Source organism: Muscardinus avellanarius, assembly GCF_963383645.1.
Source record: "Muscardinus avellanarius genome assembly, chromosome: 1".
Classification (NCBI taxonomy): Eukaryota; Metazoa; Chordata; class Mammalia; order Rodentia; family Gliridae; genus Muscardinus; species Muscardinus avellanarius.
This window is the reverse complement of record NC_137786.1, coordinates 87,718,767-87,738,405: the sequence shown is the minus strand read 5'-3', so window position 1 is coordinate 87,738,405 and position 19,639 is coordinate 87,718,767. Positions and strand designations below refer to the sequence as shown.

Here is a 19,639-nt window from a genome sequence, read left to right as displayed (position 1 = left end):
ATGCTGAGTGTTCCAAGCAGTGTTTGATTAAGCTCCATTACATTTATTCATGGCTTGCTGAATGATTCCTCTGGCAGACCTCTGTGACAGAATTTCTGTTCTAAAGGAAAGGATTGAAAATAACAGTGAATGAACAATGAATTCAGTAATTAGAAACAGGCAGCGTGCTATGGAGTTCAAAAGGAGAGCTTTTCAATTATTTGATTAGAGTCAAAAAAGCTTCATGGCCCTATGGCAAAATGGGATTTAAATATTTCTTAGGATAACATGGAGTTTTGAGATGTGGTGATTTGAGAGGAGGGATAGACAGGGAGTATGCTAAGCCAAGGGTATACATACCTTAAAAAGTGAAGGCTAAGTTCAAGAGTCAGTTTTAATGGGACTTAGGTTATATATTTTAAAATAGTAAAATAAAAAAATCTAGAAATCTTGAAACGTTGGTATAGGTAAGTTATTTATCCTATAAATTTTGCCGAAACCTATTCCAACAAAGCGCTTTTTCTTTGTATTCTTTTTAAGAAAAATAAAAGTTTCGGGATAGCTTGGCACATAGCTTATTACCCTGAGTAACAAATAGATGTAAACACATTCGACATTTTTCTACTGTATACAGAATTTACTACTGGGTAAGCTCTCCTTAGTGTAATCAGAAAGGGAGGCAAGTGTGATATATCCCTTTGAGGTACTTGTGGCCATTAGGCATCTTTGGTTAGAGCAGCCCTTTAGAGTATAAAAAATGTAGCTTCCTGTTAAGAGGCAGTTTAAAACAACACAAGGCCTGGGAATCAGGACTATTATATTTGGCAAAGAGAGTAACTTGATCTAAGTCTTAGTTATCCTATTGGCAAATTGAATATGTTGAGTGACATGACTATTTATGTTTCCTTCTTTAAAATTTTGCCTAACCTTTTGGGATATTTGCTAAATGGTGATCTATTGAATTGTCCAGCACCAAAGAGAAACCCTGCTTTCTTCATGTACTCTGTTGCCTTTTTCTTATCACCGACTGACAATATTTAATTATTGTTATTGCCTCTCTTTCACAAGAAATTAAGATAATGTGGAAGGAAATTTTGACTAACTTGTTAAGTAATCATATGTTGAGTTAGTGAATAATGGCTTTATGGCAAGAAATGACAATGCTTCTGAAATCTTCATTTAATGTCATGACATAAACCAGATTTGGTGGCCAGTGTTTATAGTCACAGTACATGAGAGGCTAGTACAGGAGATTGTAGCCAGTCTCAGCAACTTAGTGAGGACCTCTGAACTTAGACTGTTTCAAAATAAAAAATCAGGCTTGGGATTATTATAGTTCAGATGTAGAACGTCCCTGTGTTCAATCCCCAGTATCTTCCCTCCCCACAGTTGTGATATAAACTGGGTGTGGTGGTCCATGATTGTAATCCCAGTACTTGGGGAAGCTGAGATAGGAAGATTGCAGATCTCAGCCTAGCAAAGTCCTCAGAAACTTAGTGAGACCCTTTTTCAAAATAAAAAATAAAATAGGGCTGACGGTGTAGTTCAGAGGTACAATGACCCTCGATGGTTCCATCCCCAGTAAAACACACACACACATACACACACACACACACACACACAACCAGGCAGGTGGTGTAATTCTAGCTACTAGGGAAGCTACAGTAGGAGAATTACAAGTTTAAAACTAGCCTGGGTAATTTAGTGAAACTGAAATAAAAATAAGCCTATAGAGATGACACATACCTGTAATCCCAATGCTTAGGAAGCTGAGATAAGAGGATAGCAGGTTGGAGGCCAGTATGTGGTAACTTAGCAAGACTTCACTCCTTCCAAAACAAAAACAAAAAGTAGGGCTGGAGGCAGAAGTTCCCTGGTTCAATAACCAGCACCACCAAAATGGAAAAATAATGAAAATTGAAATTAAAAAAATGGCTGGGGATGTACTCTACCATGTAATGATAGAGTGCCCCTGGCTTCAATTCCTAGTACCAGGGAGAAAATAAGTTATGAAATAGATAATTTAACTTTCTTTCTTTCTTTCCTTCTTCTTTTTTTTTTTTTTTTTTTTTTTTTTGTGGTGCTGGAGTTTCTGGAAACCCTTCTCCAGGTTACACTCCCAGACCTATTTTATAATTTTTATTTGGAAACAGGGTCTCTTAAGCCAGCGTGTCTGGCTTCGAACTTGCGCTATCCTCCTGTCTCTGCCTCCCAAGCGTGGGGATTACAAGCATGCGCCACCATGCCCAGCTTAATCTTCTTTCTTATTTACAGGACAGGGCAGCTGGGAAACTTGACAGCCCCGTGTAATGCCAATTGCAATTGTCTGCGATCCTATTACTATCCGCTCTGTGGAAGTGATGGAGTCCAGTATTTCTCTCCCTGCTTTGCAGGTTGTTCACACTCTGCTTCTAGTAGGAAAACAAAGGTAACTGCATTTGCGCCTTTACTGTCTATGAGGCGATGTGTTTGTGCATTCTTGGTGGTCCTCTTGACCCCTCTAGTGGAGTTAAACAGTTGTGATTTTAATGTATAAAAAGGGTTATGAACTACCAGTTGCCTAGCCAACTTTTTAAATATCTAAACTCTTTTTTCATAAAGACAAACCTTGTGAGTTTTTATCATGTTAACTTTCAATGCTTTGCATTATGAATATGTATAAGTAAATTCTCACATATATGTGAGAATTCGTTAATATATTATTTACAGACAAAGTAGCATTCAGGATAATGATATGGAAACTCCTACTTTTTATTTTCATAAACATAGCATTTTGAGAAGGATATAGTTTGAGCCAGGCATGGTGGCACACACTTCTTGTAATCCCAACATTCGGGAGGCTGAGACCTGAGGATCATGGTACATGGACAGACTCAGCTACTTAGTGAGGCCCTCTGCAACTTAGACCCTGTTTCAAAATAAAAAATAGGGCAAGGGGTGTAGCTCAGAGGTCAAATGCCCTTGAGTTTCATCCCAGACCTGCAAAAAAAAAAAGAAAGAAAAAAAGAATATAATTTGCTTTCAGTAAAGTAATTAAAAAATGTTTCAGGAAATTGTAGTTAAATACAAGTTTTTTTCAAAGTCATAGGATGTATTTGATAATTTTACTATGGGACTTGACAAAATTCTAGTGTTTGCTTTCTCAAACTGGTACAGATGATAAGATTGTCACTGTAGATGCCTCTTTACCTCCTATGAGGGAAAATAAGTTAGCCGGAAAACATTATTGGAACCATTATAGTCTAGAACTCTAGATGAAGGAGATATTATGGATGAGCAAATTAGAGGACCTAACTGTAGGGATGGGAAGGGAGAAGAGGGAAATTCTCTAATGCACATGATGTATGTTAACAAACATATCAGTGTCAATTACTAAGCCAAACATGAGAGGGAGAGAATGGGGCAAAAATTGGGTAAGGGCTAATTGGGTGATATGTGCATGTATGCCTCTTAATCACTGATATGTATGAGTATGCTGGGCGTGGTGGCGCATGCTTATAATCCCAGCATTTGGGAGGCTGAGACAGGAGGATCCAGGTTTACAGACAGCCTCAGCTACTACTTACTGAGGCCCTTTGCAACTCAGTGAGACCCTGTTTCAAAATAAAGAATAAAAAATAGGGTTGGGGTGTAGCTCGGATCCCCTGGGTTCCATCCCCAGTACTACAAAGAAAAAATAAATAAATAAAGATGTATGAGTAAAATGCACCAATACAAAAAAATAATCTAGAATGTGTGACTGTTATTGTCAATATGTTTTATAAACCACGAGCCACTTCTAGGTTATAAGTTGAAGCAATGGCCACAAAAGTCAAATATTGAATATTCTACTTCACAAGTATGTTTTTCTTCTTCTTACTTAATTTCTTACGGAGAAATACTCTTAGCATTATTAATTCATATAGATTAAGATAGTGTAAGAGTTTTTACCATGTCTAGAGATCACCTTATATAGCATAATAAATATATATTTCCAAAATGAACACTAAGTATTCTTCACCTGATGTTTTCAGGTATATTACAACTGTTCCTGTATTGAGAAGACAGCACAACTTACATCTGCTGAAGAAAGTTTTGGTTTTGAAGCTAAAGCTGGAAAATGTCAAACTCATTGTGCAAACTTGCCCGTATTCCTTGGCATTTTCTTTATCACAGTTATTTTTACCTTTATGGCAGGAACTCCTATAACTGTGTCCATATTAAGGTATGTATTATTCTGTGAAATTTGCATTTTCTAAGGCTACATGTCAAGGTGAAGCACAATGGGACTACAGGGTTCAGTTAGAGCTTATATTGACCAGTGGTTAAGTAAATTCAGTGCTTCTAAGATCCTTAGTTCTGTGCCAATGGAAAAGCTACCTCGTAAAACTCCAGATGTGTGAGGTTTAGATAAGATAACATGAAAGTGTCATGATTTTGCATCCTTAGCATGTACTTGGTGTTAGATTCTCTGCCTATGTCATGAGGCTGCAGTTGTGAGCTAGAGATAGTCAATTCTCTTTGAGCATCATGAAAACTAAGTGCACTCCATATATACCAGAATCAGAATGACCTGCATTCTGCCTTAAATATCAGGTGCCATTGTAGTAAATCTTCCTATAAACATGGTATGAATAAGAAGCTGACTGGCACCTGGTTGTTTGCCAGTATTTTGTGGATAGTTTTGATTTGCATCTCTCTGATTGCTAATGATGTTGAGCATTTTTTAATAAATATTGACCATTTAAATTTTTTTCTTTTCCCAGTGCTTGGGAAGGGAAAACAGGAGGATCACACAGGTTCGAAGCCAGCCTTCTGGCTTAAGAGACCCTGTTTCCAAATAAAATATAAATATAAAATAGGTCTGGGAGTGTAGCTTGGAGGTAGAAGGGTTCCATCCCCAGTACCACCAAAAAGAAAATAAATAAATAAATAAATAAACAAACAAACAAATACATTTCTTCCTTCATAAAGTTTCTATTTAGTTCACTTGCCTATTTTTTTTGGGAGGGGTTATTCATTTTCTTATTGCTGAGTTTCTTGAATTCTTTCTTTATTCTAGCTATTAGTCCTCTATCAGAGGAGTAGTCGGCAAACATTTTTCCCATTCCCTTGGCTCTAAGTTGAGGTTCTTAATAGTTTCCTTTGCTGGACAGAAACTCAGTTTTATGCAATCCCACATATCGACTCGCCTTTTAGTTTCTTGTACCTTTTGGGTCTTATTGAGAAAGTTTTTACCTGTGCCTAGTGTTGTAGTGTTGGGCCTATACCCTCTTCAAGGGGCCTCAATGTCTCTGGTCTAATTTCCAAGTCTTTGATTCATCTTGAATTAACTCTTGTGCAGGGTGAGAAAGTGGGATTTATTTCCATTTTTCTGCATATGGTTAACCAGTTTTGCCAATACCTTTTGTTGAACAGGCTATTTTTTTTTCCAGTGTATGTTTTCGTCCCCTTTGTAAAAAATCAATTGGCTGTAAGTGTATGAATTTGCTTCTGAGTCTTCTATTTTGCAACATTAGTCTATCTGTTTTTGTGCCAATACCAGGTTGTTTTTATTACTATTGCTTTGTAGTATAGTTAAAGTCAGGTATTGTGATTCCTCCATCATGGTCTTTGTGGTTGAAAACTACTTTGGCTATTCTTGTTTGTTGTTGTTGTTGTTGTTGTTGTTGTTGTTGTTGTTCCAAATGAATTTAAGGACTGATTCTTCTATGTCTGTGAGGAATAATTTTGGTAATTTAGTGGGTATTGCACTGAATCTGTAGATCACTTTTGGAAGTATGGCCATTTTGATGGTATTTATTCTGCCTATTCATGAACATGGAAGATCTTTCCATCTTCTAAGGTCTTCTTCAATTTTTTTTCAATGTTTTATAATTTTCTTTGTAGAGGTCTTTTACCTCCTTGGTTAAGTTTATATATTGTGAAATCCTGAGTGGAAGTGTTTTCTGGATTTCTTTTTCAATTGATTTATGGTTGGTATTGGTTGGCATAGAAAGGTTTTTTTTTTTTTTTTTTTTTTTTTTTTTTGGTCGGGTCTAGTGATGGAACCCAAGGGTATTAGACTTCTGAGCTACACTCCCTGCTGTATTTGTTATTCTTTATTTTGAAACAGGGTCTCACTAAGTTGCAGAGGGCCTCACTTAGCAGCTGAAGCTGTCCGGGAACTGTGATCCTCTGGTCTCAGCCTCCTGAATGCTGGAATTATAAGCGTGTGCTACCATGCCTGGCTTAGAAAGCTTTTTTTTTTTTTTTAAGATTGATTTTGTATCCAGACACTTTGCTGAATTTGTTAATCAGTTCTATAAGCCTTTTGGCTGAGTTTGTTGAGTCTTCTAAGTATAGTATCATGTCATCTGCAAATAGTGAAAGTTTGAATTCTTTTATTCCTATTTGTCCTCCTTTGATTTCCTTTTCTTGCCTTATTGCTCTGGCTAGAGTCTCAAGTACTATATTGAAGAGAAGTTGTGATAATGGACATACTTGTCTTGTTCCTGTTTTTAGGGGCAATTCTCGAAGTCTTCCTCATTTAATATGATGTAGGCTATGGGCTTATTGTAGATTGATTGCCTTTGTGATGTTGAGATATGTTCCTTCTATTCCAATTCTCTGTAGTGCTTTTATCGTAAATGGATGTTGGATTTTGTCAAATGCTTTCTCAGTGTCTAATGAAATGATCATGTGCTTTTTGTCTTTAGTTCTGTTTATATAATGAGTTATATACATTGATTTTTGTATGTTGAACCAGCCTTGCATCTTTGGAATGAACCCTACCTAGTCATCATGTATGATTTTCTTGATGTGTTTTTAAATGCATGTTGCTAAGTAATTTGTTTAGCAGTTTTGCATACAAGTTCATCAAAAATATAGGCCTGTAATTTTCCTTCCTTGAGCTTTCTTTATTTAATTTTGGTATTAATGTGATGTTGGATTAATAGAATGTTAGAGAGTTCTGTTTTTCTCTATTTCATGAAATTGAACAGTTTTAGAATTAGCTCTTCAAAAAGGTTGTATAAATTCACTTGGGACATAACTCACTTTTACATTACTTATTTGCTTTAAAATACTCGTTGACCTCTTATCTGTCACATGAGTTTCTTGTGTGTCAACATCATGTCTCATTAATCTTTGACAGTTAATTAAAGAATTATAATTGAGTCATATCGAGCTTCTGAAGGCATTTACATTGCCTCAAATCTTTACCCTTATCCAACAGGTATAATTTCTGTCTCAAAGGTAGTTAAGTATGAAGCTGGGTGTAGTGGTGCACACCTATAATCCCAATGTTAAGAAAATTGAAATAGGAAGATCACACGTTTGAGACCAACTTTAGAAATTTAGCAGGATCCTCAGCATCCCTAGTATTAGAAAGAAAGAAAGAAAGAAAGAAAGAAAGAAAGAAAGAAAGAAAAGCATTATTAACCTTATTTTTTTTGTTGTTCTTGTTTTGGTGTGCTGTGCTTTGCTTTCAGTTTTGCACATCAAGTTAAGACTTTAGTTTGTATATAGTATACATACCATGTATAGGGTACAGTTTATTCTTTTACATGTGAAAATGCAGCTTTCACAACTTCTTTTATTGAAATTTTTTTTCTCCATTGTATTTTTTTATATGTCAGTGATCAATTGAAATAATATAGAGCTTGTGCCACCACACCCTGCTGAACCATGATTTTTATTGTGATAGCTTTGCAATATATTTTAAAATTTCATTGTGTGATGCCTTCAGCTTAATTTTTCTGCTTAAGGTTGATTTAGCTATTTTAGGTATTCTGTAGTTCTATGTGAACTTTAGGATTATATTTTCTATTTCTGTGAACGATGCTAGGAAAAAAAAAAAAAAAAAAAAAAAAACAGGGACAGGATGGCAGTGGCCACGGTCGCAATGGTGACCTCGGCTGCCAAATAAGACATGCATTCCTCTGAGAACCCCTGGACAGCAGATTTGGGTTTAAGATCTGATTGGGGCAACTTACAGAGACATTTCCAGTCATGACTTCCTATTTAGAATATAAGAGAGAGTGGATAATGGTGGAATTAGAAGCAAGATGACAGTGAGGCTCCCGCCACACAAGAAAAGTGATTTTTGGAAGAACATCCCAGAAGAGATTAGAGAGTAGACTGCTTCAGCTGTGCATGCTCGAGAATTCTTAACAACTTACTCTGTAAGAAAATTTGAAGCCGGGAGTGGTGGCACATGCTTGTAATCCCTGCGCTTGGGAGGCAGAGACAGGAGGATCATGCAGGTTTGAAGCCAGCTTTGCCGGCTTAAGAGACCCTGTTTCCAAATAAAAATATAAAATAGGTCTGGGAGTATAGCCCAGAGGTAGAAGGTATCCATCCCCAGTATCACCAATGGAAAAAAAAGAAAGAAAGAAAAATGTTCTAGGCATGTTGGAGGGAGCCCAGCAGTGCCTGGAGGGATGCCCAGCTGAGTGTCCCAGGAGACTCAGTGTGCCTGGCTGCCACACTCTCTATGCTGCACTGGGGGCCATCCTGTGCTCAGAACAGCAGATTCTGTTTGATGCTGTGATGCTGTGGGCCTCTGCTCTTAGAAGGGAGATAAAAACCATTGCTACTGGATGTTGGAGCTCACAACCTCTGCAAAAGACATGTACTGTTTTCTTTTATTAAAAAATATTGAAGAGGGTCCAAGATGGCAGCGGTGTTTGTGGTGGCCAGTATTCAGGAGATGCAGACAAATCCTAGCCAATCCACCTTGAACTTTTGAAGAAATCTCCCCGAAGGTGGACTGCTCCTGCTGCACATGCTTAGGAATTCTGGACAACATACGATGTAAGGAAGTTGCTCAGGGGAGAACCAGGATGGCAGCACCGGTGGTGGAGGTGGCGGCCAGTATTTGAGAGAGGCAGAGATCCTATCCAATTCAACTTAACTTTTGAAGAAAAACTTTTAACTTTTGATGAGGTCAGTGCCAAAGCCTGCAAGGCCGGGATCATAGCCTGCCGTGTGGCGAGGCCAGTTCTGGGGCTAGCAAGGTCGGGATCAGAGTCTGCAATGTAGTAAGGCTGGTGGTGGGGCCTGCGAGGCTGGGATCTAAGCCTGCTGAGCAGCAAGGTTGGGATCAGAGCCTGCTGTGCCGCTAGGCTGGTGCCTGGGCTTTTGAGGCTGGGATCCGAGCCTGCAGGGCGCCATCCACAGGGAAATATCACACACACACACACACACACACACACACACACACACACACACTCAGGTTCTTTCCCTCATATGTAAAAACTAGGGAGAAATGGGTAATAGGGGAAACTCTAGTTGAAGAAGGGCCATATAGAGGAGCAATTAAGGTGACCTGTCTGAGGGGATGGGAGGGGTAAGAGGGGAACTCTTTAAAGCACATGATGTACTTAAGCAAATATATCAAAGTCAATCATTAAATCAAGGATGGGATTGAGGGAGGGGGAAGGAATGGGATGGGATCAGATAAAGGCTCATTGGTTGATGTGTGCTTGTATATCTTCACAAGTCTTGTATTCCATTGAGATGTTTGACTACAATGCACCAATAAAAATACATTAAAAAAAAGAAAGATGATATTGGTATTTTGATAGGAATTACTTTTGGAAATCTAAATTTTTTTCAGTAGTTTGGATATATTAACAATATTAATTTTTCTAATTCATGAATATTGGATGTCTTTCTATTTTTGTATCTTCAGTGTCTTTCATTAATGCATTTTAAATATTTTAATGTAAGAGACTTATACTTTCATAATTTTATTCCTATGTATTTTAGTTTTCAATGCTGCTGTAAGGGTATTACTGACCTAGCTTGTTTTCTTGGTAATTTATTTTTGTATAAAACGTAATAAAATGTAACTGATTTTATGCTGATTTTGTATCTAAATATACAATTATGCCATTTACAAATAGACAATTTTACGTCTTTCCTCCCAACTGGTATTCCTTTTCTTTCTTTTCTTACCTAGTACTCTGGAAAAAAATTTGAATACTATACTGATTAGAAGTTGAGTAGAAGTTATGAGGATTCACATCTTTTTAATTTGTGATCTCAAAAGAAAGGTTTTCAACTTTTTCACCATTCAGTATGATGCTAGCTGTGGATTGTCATACAGGCTTTTATTATAATGGAATACATTCCCTCTATACCTAATTTGTTGTGAGGTTTTTATAAAAAAAATAAGTCTGGTTAAAGAATGTCTCTTCTCCTTTGCCTTTGTTAAAATTCATACGACTACTGACTGATGGTGTTAACTATTGTTATTATTTGAATATTTTAGGCCTGATAACCTTTCCTTATTTTATAATCCCAGAAGCAGTAAATTATATAAGAATTTATAAAGAATTTGAGTGCTCATTTAGCATCAGAATATTAAACTGATATGAACATGAACTTGCTCAGAGTGATTATATAATACAACTCTTTTTTAAAAATCTCATTCGCATTTACCATTTTCAGGTGTGTTAACCAGAGGCAACGGTCTCTAGCATTGGGAATACAATTCATGTTGCTTCGATTATTGGGTATGTAATTTTAAAAAGTCCCTTGGTAGCTGTTGGCTACTGTGGTTCATTAGTGTTGATTTATTTAGATATGGTATGTTCCAAGAAAATAATTAGAAAGAAAGACTACATTGTCATTGAAAGCTGTTTTCCAATGTTCAAAATGTAGCATTACTTACATATCACATGAGAACATAATGATAACTTTTCATCTCGCAGTTAGTTACTATTTGTTCTAATCCTGTTGTACATACAGTTTTATGAGGTGCACTTGATTTAACAGAAATATAAATATGACCTTCCACACAATTTTATTTCTCCCTTCTTTATCTCCATTTGTGACACTATTGTGTTGCATTTGCAGTGAACATTAATGAGTTAAACAGTTAAGGAGTAACTCTGGTGTAGATGTTGTCACAAGCTAAGAATTGGTGCCATAAATAATTTATACTATAGAATTTTATATGGTTCCAGATATAGGAAGAATGATTATAATAAACCTATTACTAAGATAAATCATTAATACAAAAGTTATAACATTAGAGATCACCTAGTCAACTCTCTCACATATTGGATAAGTAAACCAAGGCCAAGATTCAGGTTTTGCCCATAGTTATCCAACTAATGGTTGAAACATGACTAAGGTCTATGATCAGATACAGCTTAAATCTTTTAAGAAATACTACCTCAAATCATGAATGTGTTTTGTGACAACTAGAAGTTCCTCAATGACATTTATCACTCAGAGTCATTGGGGGATTGATTCTAACCCTCAAACACTCAGGTCTCTTAAACAAAATGGCAGATATTTTCATCTATACACATTCTCTTCCCTCCCATTTTTTCAATTATCTGTAGATTATTTATAATACAAGAAAACAATGTAACTGGTATGGAAATAGTTGTTACATTGTATTATTTGGGTAAGAATGACAATAATTATAGTCAGAATCTATTCAGTGTAGATGCATTTGTTAAAAATTATTGTCAATTTGTAGTTGACTCCAGCAATGTGGAACCTACAGAGACAGAGGTCAATTCTAGTGGAAGCATAGTGCGCCTTGTCTCATAGAGGAGTATGTTGGGTGTGTCTAAGAAATGCTCCTATGTATGTTGGCATTAATATAAACTTAACCTCTTGATATTCATACATATGTACTCATGCACATATATTCATAAGCTTATATACACACATGAGAATATAGTCATTTACATACATGGCACACTTTCAGAACATATATACCGTATTTCAGAAGATTTATTTGTGCATCAAGAATAATTTATTTACTATTTTATTTTATCTTATTTTATTTTATGGCACTGGGGATTGAACCCAGGGGTATTCTAGCATTCTACCTCCCAGGTACACCACCAAATATATTTTTATTTTGGAACATGATTTTGCTAAGTTACTGAGAACCTTACTAAGTTGTTGAGTATGGTTTTGAATCTTCAGTCCTCCTTTCTCAGCCTTCTAACTACTGGGATTATAGGTGTGTGCCACCAAAGTTGGTCTAGTAATAATTTATTTTGATTTTCAAATCTGTAATATCTATTTCAATGGAATATTCATTCACAATTTAAAAACAATGGCTAATAACATTTTAAAACTAATAATCCAATGTATGCTAGATATTTTATTAAAAATGTTTTGAATTTATTAGAAATGTATAATTACATATAATTATTTAAATAGTTTATTTATTTATTTATTTATTTATTTATTTATTTATTTATTTATGTGATACAGGAGATTGAATCCAGGGGCATTCTACCTCCAAGCTAAACTCCCAGCCTTTTTTCATTTTTTGTTTTGAAATACAGTCTTGCTAGATTACTGATAGTCTCATTACATTGCTGAGGCTGTTTTCCTTAAACCTGTGATCCTCCTATCTCATCCTCCCAAGTACTGGGATTATAGGCATGTACCACCAGGATCGACTATTGAAAAACATTTTATCTGTGTGTCTTTACATCCCTTCAACATGTAAATGAATGAATTAATTTGCATGTGGACAGATTAATGCCTATTTATATCTATATAAATATATGCATAACTGTATATTAAAAATTTAAGATTATCAACTAATCTTCACCCATTTGTATTTTGCTTAAAAAACCTCTAGGAACAATACCTGGACCAATTATATTTGGTTTCACAATAGACAGCACGTGTGTTCTTTGGGATATTAATGAATGTGGAATTAAAGGAGCTTGCTGGATTTATGATAACATCAAGATGGCCCACATGCTAGTAGCTATAAGTAAGTGACTTCTTGATGACTTTAGAGAAGCAAATTAATGTCAAGTCAAAAACTCCTGTTTTTTACTTAGGTCATAGCTCTTTTTGAGTGTTTACTCCACACTGATGAACCATCCTCCAGTCCTGAAATAGAGGCCAATTATCACACCATGTTATAAGACACTTTGAATAGAATCTACATGACTTGAAATTAAATATGGAGAATTTTTATTTTATTTTTTGGCAGTATTGAGGATGAAACCCAGGGGCATTCTACCTCTGAGCTACACCCACAGGCTTATTTTTTATTCTTTTTTTTAAATTTTTTTTTATTGGTGAATTATATTCATACAACTTATTGGGGTAAAAAAACTTGTGTGTACAAACATGTACTCATCGCTGATTTAACCCCTACCCAAATCCCACCCCATTCCCTCCCTGTCCCTCCCTCCCTTGCTTGGCTTAGTGATTGACTTTGATATGTTTAAGTACATTGTGAGCTTTAGAGATTTTCCTCTCCCCCCCTCATTTCTCCTCCTTTAGGTTGTCTTGTTTGATCCTCTTTTCTCCCTAACTCTCACATATTAGGGAAAGCATTCGATTTCTTATTTTTTGTGCCTGACTAATCTCACTTAGCATAATGTCCTCCAGTTCCATCCATTTCCATGAAAGTGATGTAATTGAGTTTTTTTTTTTTGATGGCTGAGTAAAATTCCATTGTGTACATATCCCACAGTTTTGTAATCCATTCATCTGTTGATCGACATCTTGGCTGGTTCCATAGTTTGGCTATGGTGAATTGTGCAGCTATGAACATAGATACACATGCATTAGTTTGGTAGTTTGGTTTCTTTTCTTTTGGGTAGATACCCAACAGTGGTATTGCTGGATCAAATGGTAGATTTGTTCCCATTCTTCTGAGGATTCTCCATACTGTTTTCCAAAGTGGTTGCACTAATTTGCAATCCCACCAACAATGTCTTAGAGTTCCCACTTCTCCACATCCTCGCCAGCATCTGTTGTTGTTTGTGTTTTGAATGATGGCCATTCTAGTTGGAGTTAGGTGAAATCTCAGGGTAGTTTTGATGTGCATCTCTCTGATTGCCAGTGATGTTGAGCATTTTTTCATGCATTTATTGGCCATTTGAATTTCTTCTTTTGTGAAGTGTCTATTTAGTTCATTTGCCCATTTTGTTATTGGATGCTTTGTTTTCTTAGTGTTGAGTTTCTTGAGTTCTCTGTATATTCTAGATATTAGTCCTCTATCAGTGGTGTAGGTGGCAAAAATCTTCTGCCATTCTGTTGGCTCTCGATTGAGATTCTTGATAGTTTCCTTTGCAGTTTCATGCAAACCCATGTATTGATTCTTCTTTTAATTTGTTGTGCCTTTGGGGTCTTGTTGAGGAAATGTTTGTCTGTGCCTATGTGTTGTAGTGTTGGACCTATGCCCTCTTCAAGGAGCTTCAAGGTGTCTGGTTTAATTTCCAAGTCTTTGATCCATCGTGAGTTGACTTTTGTACAGGGTGAAAAAGTGGGATTAACATCCAATTTTCTGCATATGGTTAAGCAGTTTTGCCAACACCATTTGTTGAAGAGGCTATCTTTTTTCCAGTGTATGTTTTTGGCCTCTTTGTCAAAAATCAATTGGCTGAAAGTGTGTGGACTTGTTTCTGGGTCTTCTATTCTGCTCCATTGGTCTATATATTTGTTCTTTTGCCAGTACCATGCTGTTTTTATTACAATGGTTTTGTAGTATAGTTTAAAGTCAGGTATTGTGATTCCTTTTGCGTGGTTTTTGTTGCTGAGAACTACCTTGGCTATTCTGGGCTTTTTGTTATTCCAGATAAATTTAAGGACTGATTTTTCTATGTCTGTGAGGAATGATCTTGGTAGTTTAATGGGCATTACATTAAATCTGTATATCACTTTTGGGAGGATGGCCATTTTAATGATATTTATTCTGCCAATCCATGAACATGGAAGGTCTTTCTATCTTCTAAGATCTTCTTCGATTTCTTTTTTCAGTGTTTTATAATTTTCTTTGTAGAGATCTTTTACCTCCTTGGTCAAGTTTATTCCTAGGTATTTTATTTTTTTGTGGGAGATCCTGAGTGTAAGTGTTTTCTGAATTTCTTTTTCAGTGGATTTATGGTTGGTGTACTGGAAAGCTTCTGATTTTTTAAGATTGATTTTGTATCCAGATACCTTGCTGAATTGGTTGATCAGTTCTATAAGCCTTTTGGTTGAGTTTGTTGGGTTTTCTAAATATAGTATCATGTCATCTGCAAATAGTGAAAGCTTAAGTTCTTCTTTTCCTATTTGTACTCCTTTGATTTCCTTTTCTTGCCTTATTGCTCTGGCTAGAGTCTCTAGTACTATATTGAAGAGAAGTGGTGATGGTGGACATCCTTGTCTTGTTCCAGTTTTTAGGGGGAATTCTTGAAGTTTTTCCCCATTTAATATGATGTTGGCAGTGGGCTTATTGTAGATTGCCTTAATAATGTTGAGATATGTTCCTTCTATTCCAATTCTCTGCAGTGTTTTTATCATAAATGGATGTTGAATTTTATCAAATGCTTTTTCAGCATCTATTGAGATGATCATGTGGTTTTTGTCTTTGATTCTGTTTATATGATGAATTACATGGATTGATTTTCGTATATTGAACCAGCCTTGCATCCCTGGGATGAACCCTACCTGGTCATGGTGAATGATTTTCTTGATGTGGTTTTGAATGCGTGTTGCTAGTATTTTGTTTAATAGTTTTGCATCCAAGTTCATCAGAGATATAGGCCTGTAGTTTTCCTTCCTTGAACTGTCTTTATTCGGTGTGGGTATTAGTGTGATGTTGGCTTCATAGAATGTATTTGGGAGAGTCCCGGTTTTTTCTATTTCCCGAAATAGTTTGAGTAGTATTGGGATTAGTTCTCCTATAAAGGTTTTATAGAATTCACTTGGAAACCATCTGGTCCTGGGCTTTTCTTTGATGGAAGCTCTTTATTGCTGTTTCAATCTCTTTGATTGTTATTGGTTGGTTTAAGTGTTCTATATCTTCTTGACTCAGTTTAGGAAGGTTGTATTTATCTAGGAAGTTGTCGATTTCCTCCAGATTTTCCATTTTGTTGGAGTATAGTTTTTCAAAGTAGTTTCTGATAATCCTCTGGATTTCTACGCTGTCAGTAGTAATGTCTCCTTTTTCATCCCTTATCTTCATAATTTGGGTTGATTCTCTTTTTTTTTAAGTTAGGTTGGCTAGTGGTATATCAATCTTGTTAATTTTTTCAAGAAACCAGCTTTTGGTTTTGTTGATTTTCTGTATTGTTTTTTTATTCTCTATTTCATTAGTTTCTGCTCTAATTTTAATAATTTCCCATCTTCTGCTGGCTTTGCGGTTCAATTGTTCCTGCTTTTCAAGGGCTTTGAGGTGTGTCATGAGGCTATTTATTTGAAGATTTTCTGTTTTTCTTATGTGAGCACTCAGTGCTATAAATTTTCCTCTTAATACTGCCTTCAAAGTGTCCCAGAGGTTTTGATATGCTGTTTCTTTATTTTCATTTGTTTCTAGAAATTTCTTGATTTCACCTCTTACATCTTCTATGACCCATTCTTCATTCAGAAATGTGGTGTTCAGTCTCCACATGTTTATGTTGTTTCTCTGGGTCTTCTTATAGTTGATTTCTAGTTTCATTCCATTATGGTCTGAAATGACACAGGGAAGTATGTAACATTTTTTAAATTTGCTAGTGCTCATTTTGTGTCCCAGGATATGATCTATTTTGGAGAAGGTTCCATGAGCAGCTGAGAAAAATGTAAACTCCGCTGTAGTTGGGTGAAATATTCTATATGTGTCCAACAGGTCCATTTGGTTAATGGTGTTCTTTAGTTCTGAGACATCTTTACTGACCCTTTGTCTGGAAGATCGGTCTAGTATTGTGAGAGGTGTGTTGAAGTCTCCCAGTATTATTGTGTTGGGATTTATGTGTGACTTCATGTCACAAAGAGTTTGATTTATGAAAGTAGCTGCCCCTATGTTTGGGGCATAGATGTTGATTATTGTTATTTCCTCTTGCTGGACTATTCCTTTTACCAGTAAAATGTGACCTTCTTTGTCTCTTCTAATAAGTTTGGGTTTGAAGTTTAACTTGTCTGATATCATAGTTGCTACTCCTGCTTGTCTTTGAATACCATTAGCATGGATTACCTTGCTCCAGCCCTTTACTTTGAGTTTGTTCCTATCTTTACTTGTAAGGTGTGTTTCTTGTAAGCAGCAGATGGATGGATTCTGGCTTTTAATCCATTTTGCCACTTTATGTCTTTTTATTGGGGAATTGAGGCCGTTTACATTCAGTGTGATTATAGAGATAATTTTTAATTCCCAACATGTTAAGATCTTATTTCTGTTTGAGATACTGTTTATTCTTCTTTGCTTAGTTGTCTGCTGGATGGGAATTCTTGTTTCTTTGGTTCTGGCGTGTATTACCCATTTCCTCTTTGCAGTTAATCTCCTTGAGTATTTTCTCTAGCGCTGGTTTTGAAGACATAAATTCCTTCAGTTGCTGTTTGTCATGGAAGCTTCTTATTTCCCCATCTAATTTGATGGATAGTTTTGCTGGGTAGGAAATTTTTGGCTGGAAGTTGTTTTTTTTCAGAGTTGGAATATGTTACTCCAAGCACTTCTGGCTCTCATAACTTGGTTTGGGAAGTCTGGAGTGATTCTAATTGGTTTGCCTCTGTATGTCACGTGGCCTTTTGTTTTTGTTGCCTTTAAGATTCTCTCCTTGGCTTCCACATTAGTCATTTTGACAGTTATGTGGCGTGTGGATCCTCTTCTCTGATCCTGTCTAAAGGGAGTTCTATAAGTTTCCTGGACCTGTGTATCGACCTCTTGCTCTGTTTGGAAAATTTTCTGCTATTACTTCCTTGAAGAGATTGTTGATCCCTTTGGTTTCACCTTCTTTTCCCTCCTCTATTCCAATTATTCTTAGGTTAGCTCTCTTGAAATGGGCCCATATTTCTTCAATGTCAGATTCCTGCTGTCGGGTTTTTTTTCTAAATTAGAAACTATGCGTTCATTTTTAGAATGATCATCTTCAAGAAGCGAGATTCTATTCTCCATGTTGTCTAATCTGTTGTTTATACTTTGAATTGAGGCCTTTACTTCATTACTTGCATCCTTTATCTTTTTTTCACTCTCTCTAAATTTTTTTCGAAAGTCCTCTATTATTTCTAAAGTTATTTTCCTAATTTGATCTTCTAGAGATCTTTGGATTTCTGTGTTATCAGATTCTGATGTTGTGGGGTTGTTCGGCATTCACTGCTCCATTGTTATTTCTCTTTCCCATGATTTTGGAAGTTTGTGCCTTCTCTGGGTTCTTCCCTGAGTCACTACGAGTTCACTTAAGATGCTCTGGATCTCGAGTCTGTGGTATCTCAGTCACCACTACTCCTTTACTGGGTTGTATCACAAAGTCTCAGACCCAGGGAGTCAATCAAGGCTTCTTAGACCGTGGGGGTTGCCAAGTTGGGCGTTCTCCAGCGGGGAGTTATGACTATGGTATGATATCTCTGCCATTGCCACTCCCCCACTGGGCTGCACTGCTAAAATCTCCAACCCAGGGAGACCATCTGCGCAAGTCCCTGGGAGTGCAGTACTGGGATTTATCCCCTAGGGGCCGCAATTTGACTCACAGTTGTTGAGTGCGCTGATGGAGCTGTAGTGAACTCGGTGGATTCGCTGCTGCCGCCACTGGCAATATGGCACCACTGACAATGCGCTCGGCCATGATGAGGCGTATTTCTTCTCTGGTTTTGAACTCCGCTCTGAGTCCTTGCCAGTTGTGCTGTGCCCGGCCCTTGGGAGCTTTAGATGTTCCCTGCACCAACAAAACTGCTGACTGCCGCCCGGCTGTTCTGCACCTGCTCACCTCGGCTCGCTGTCCACCCCTCCTCTCAGGCGCCTGGTGGCTGGTTGAGTGGGTTGGTCTAGGGCCATCCGGTGAACTCGCTGATGCCACCAGCAGTAAGACGCTGCTTCTGCATCCTAGGCCGCGAGGCCAGAGTACCTCCTCTCTGGATTTGAGCTCTGTTTTGAGTCTCCCTCCTCTCTGGAGCCTGGTGCTGCTAGGGGAGATGTAGGCCGCGCCGCTCCGGCCACTCTGCACTGTGGCTCTGGCTGCTCCGCACCACGGCTCTGGCCGTCCCAGCTGCTCCGGCCGCTCTGCACCGCGGCTCTGGCTGCTCTGCACCGCGGGTCTGGCCACTCCAGCTGCTCTGGCCATTCCGTGACGCGGCTCTGGCCGCTCCGCTCCGGCTGCTCTGGCCGCTCTGCTCGGCTGCTCTGGCCACTCCACTCAGCTGTTCTGGCCGCTCCGCTCTGGCTGCTCCAGCCTCTCTGCTCCGCGGCTCCGTCCACTCCGCGCCGCCGCTCCAGCCAATCCGCGCTGCGGCCCTGGCTGCTCCGGCTGTTCTGGCCGCTCCGCTCGGCTGCTCTGGCCGCTCTGCTTGGCTGCTCTGAACCATGGCTCCGGCTGCTCTGTACCACGGGTCTGGCCACTCCGGCCGTTCCGCGACACGGCTCTGGCTGCTCCGGCTGCTCAGGCCGCTCTGCTCCGCGGTTCCCCCCAATCCACGCTGCGGCTCTGGCTGCTCCGGCTGCTCCGGCTGCTCCGGCCGCTCCACGCCGCGTGGGCTCAGCACTTCGGGCTGGTTTTTTTCCGGTGTCTTGTTTTTCCAGTCCTTTTTCTCTGTCCCTTGTATTTACTGTTTTTATTTCTTTGCTGGTGGTGTTTTCCTGCTCTGAAAGGCGCTGGTTTTGTGGTAGTAGAGTTGTATTGTTAGCGGGACTTGTAAGTGCCGCTTTCCTCCGTCGCCATCTTCCCGGAAGTCTATTCTTTATTTTGAAACAGGATCTCACTAAGTTGCAAAGTGCCTCACTAAGTAGCCGAGGCTGTCCTAGAAC

The 19,639-nt window shown here is 38.1% G+C and overlaps 1 protein-coding gene across 1 annotated transcript in view; it reads left to right on the top strand.

The window, feature by feature from the left end:
* LOC308275927 (solute carrier organic anion transporter family member 4C1-like) overlaps nt 1-19,639 on the top strand; it is a gene marked incomplete at both ends in the record, with an annotated part of 78,935 nt that overhangs the window by 58,292 nt on the left and 1,004 nt on the right. Inside the window, 4 exons of the mRNA XM_080714389.1 lie at nt 2,254-2,407; nt 3,993-4,183; nt 10,396-10,460; nt 12,566-12,703. Of these exons, the coding sequence (XP_080570515.1) occupies nt 2,254-2,407; nt 3,993-4,183; nt 10,396-10,460; nt 12,566-12,703 (548 nt within the window). The remainder of the gene's footprint in view (nt 1-2,253; nt 2,408-3,992; nt 4,184-10,395; nt 10,461-12,565; nt 12,704-19,639) is intronic.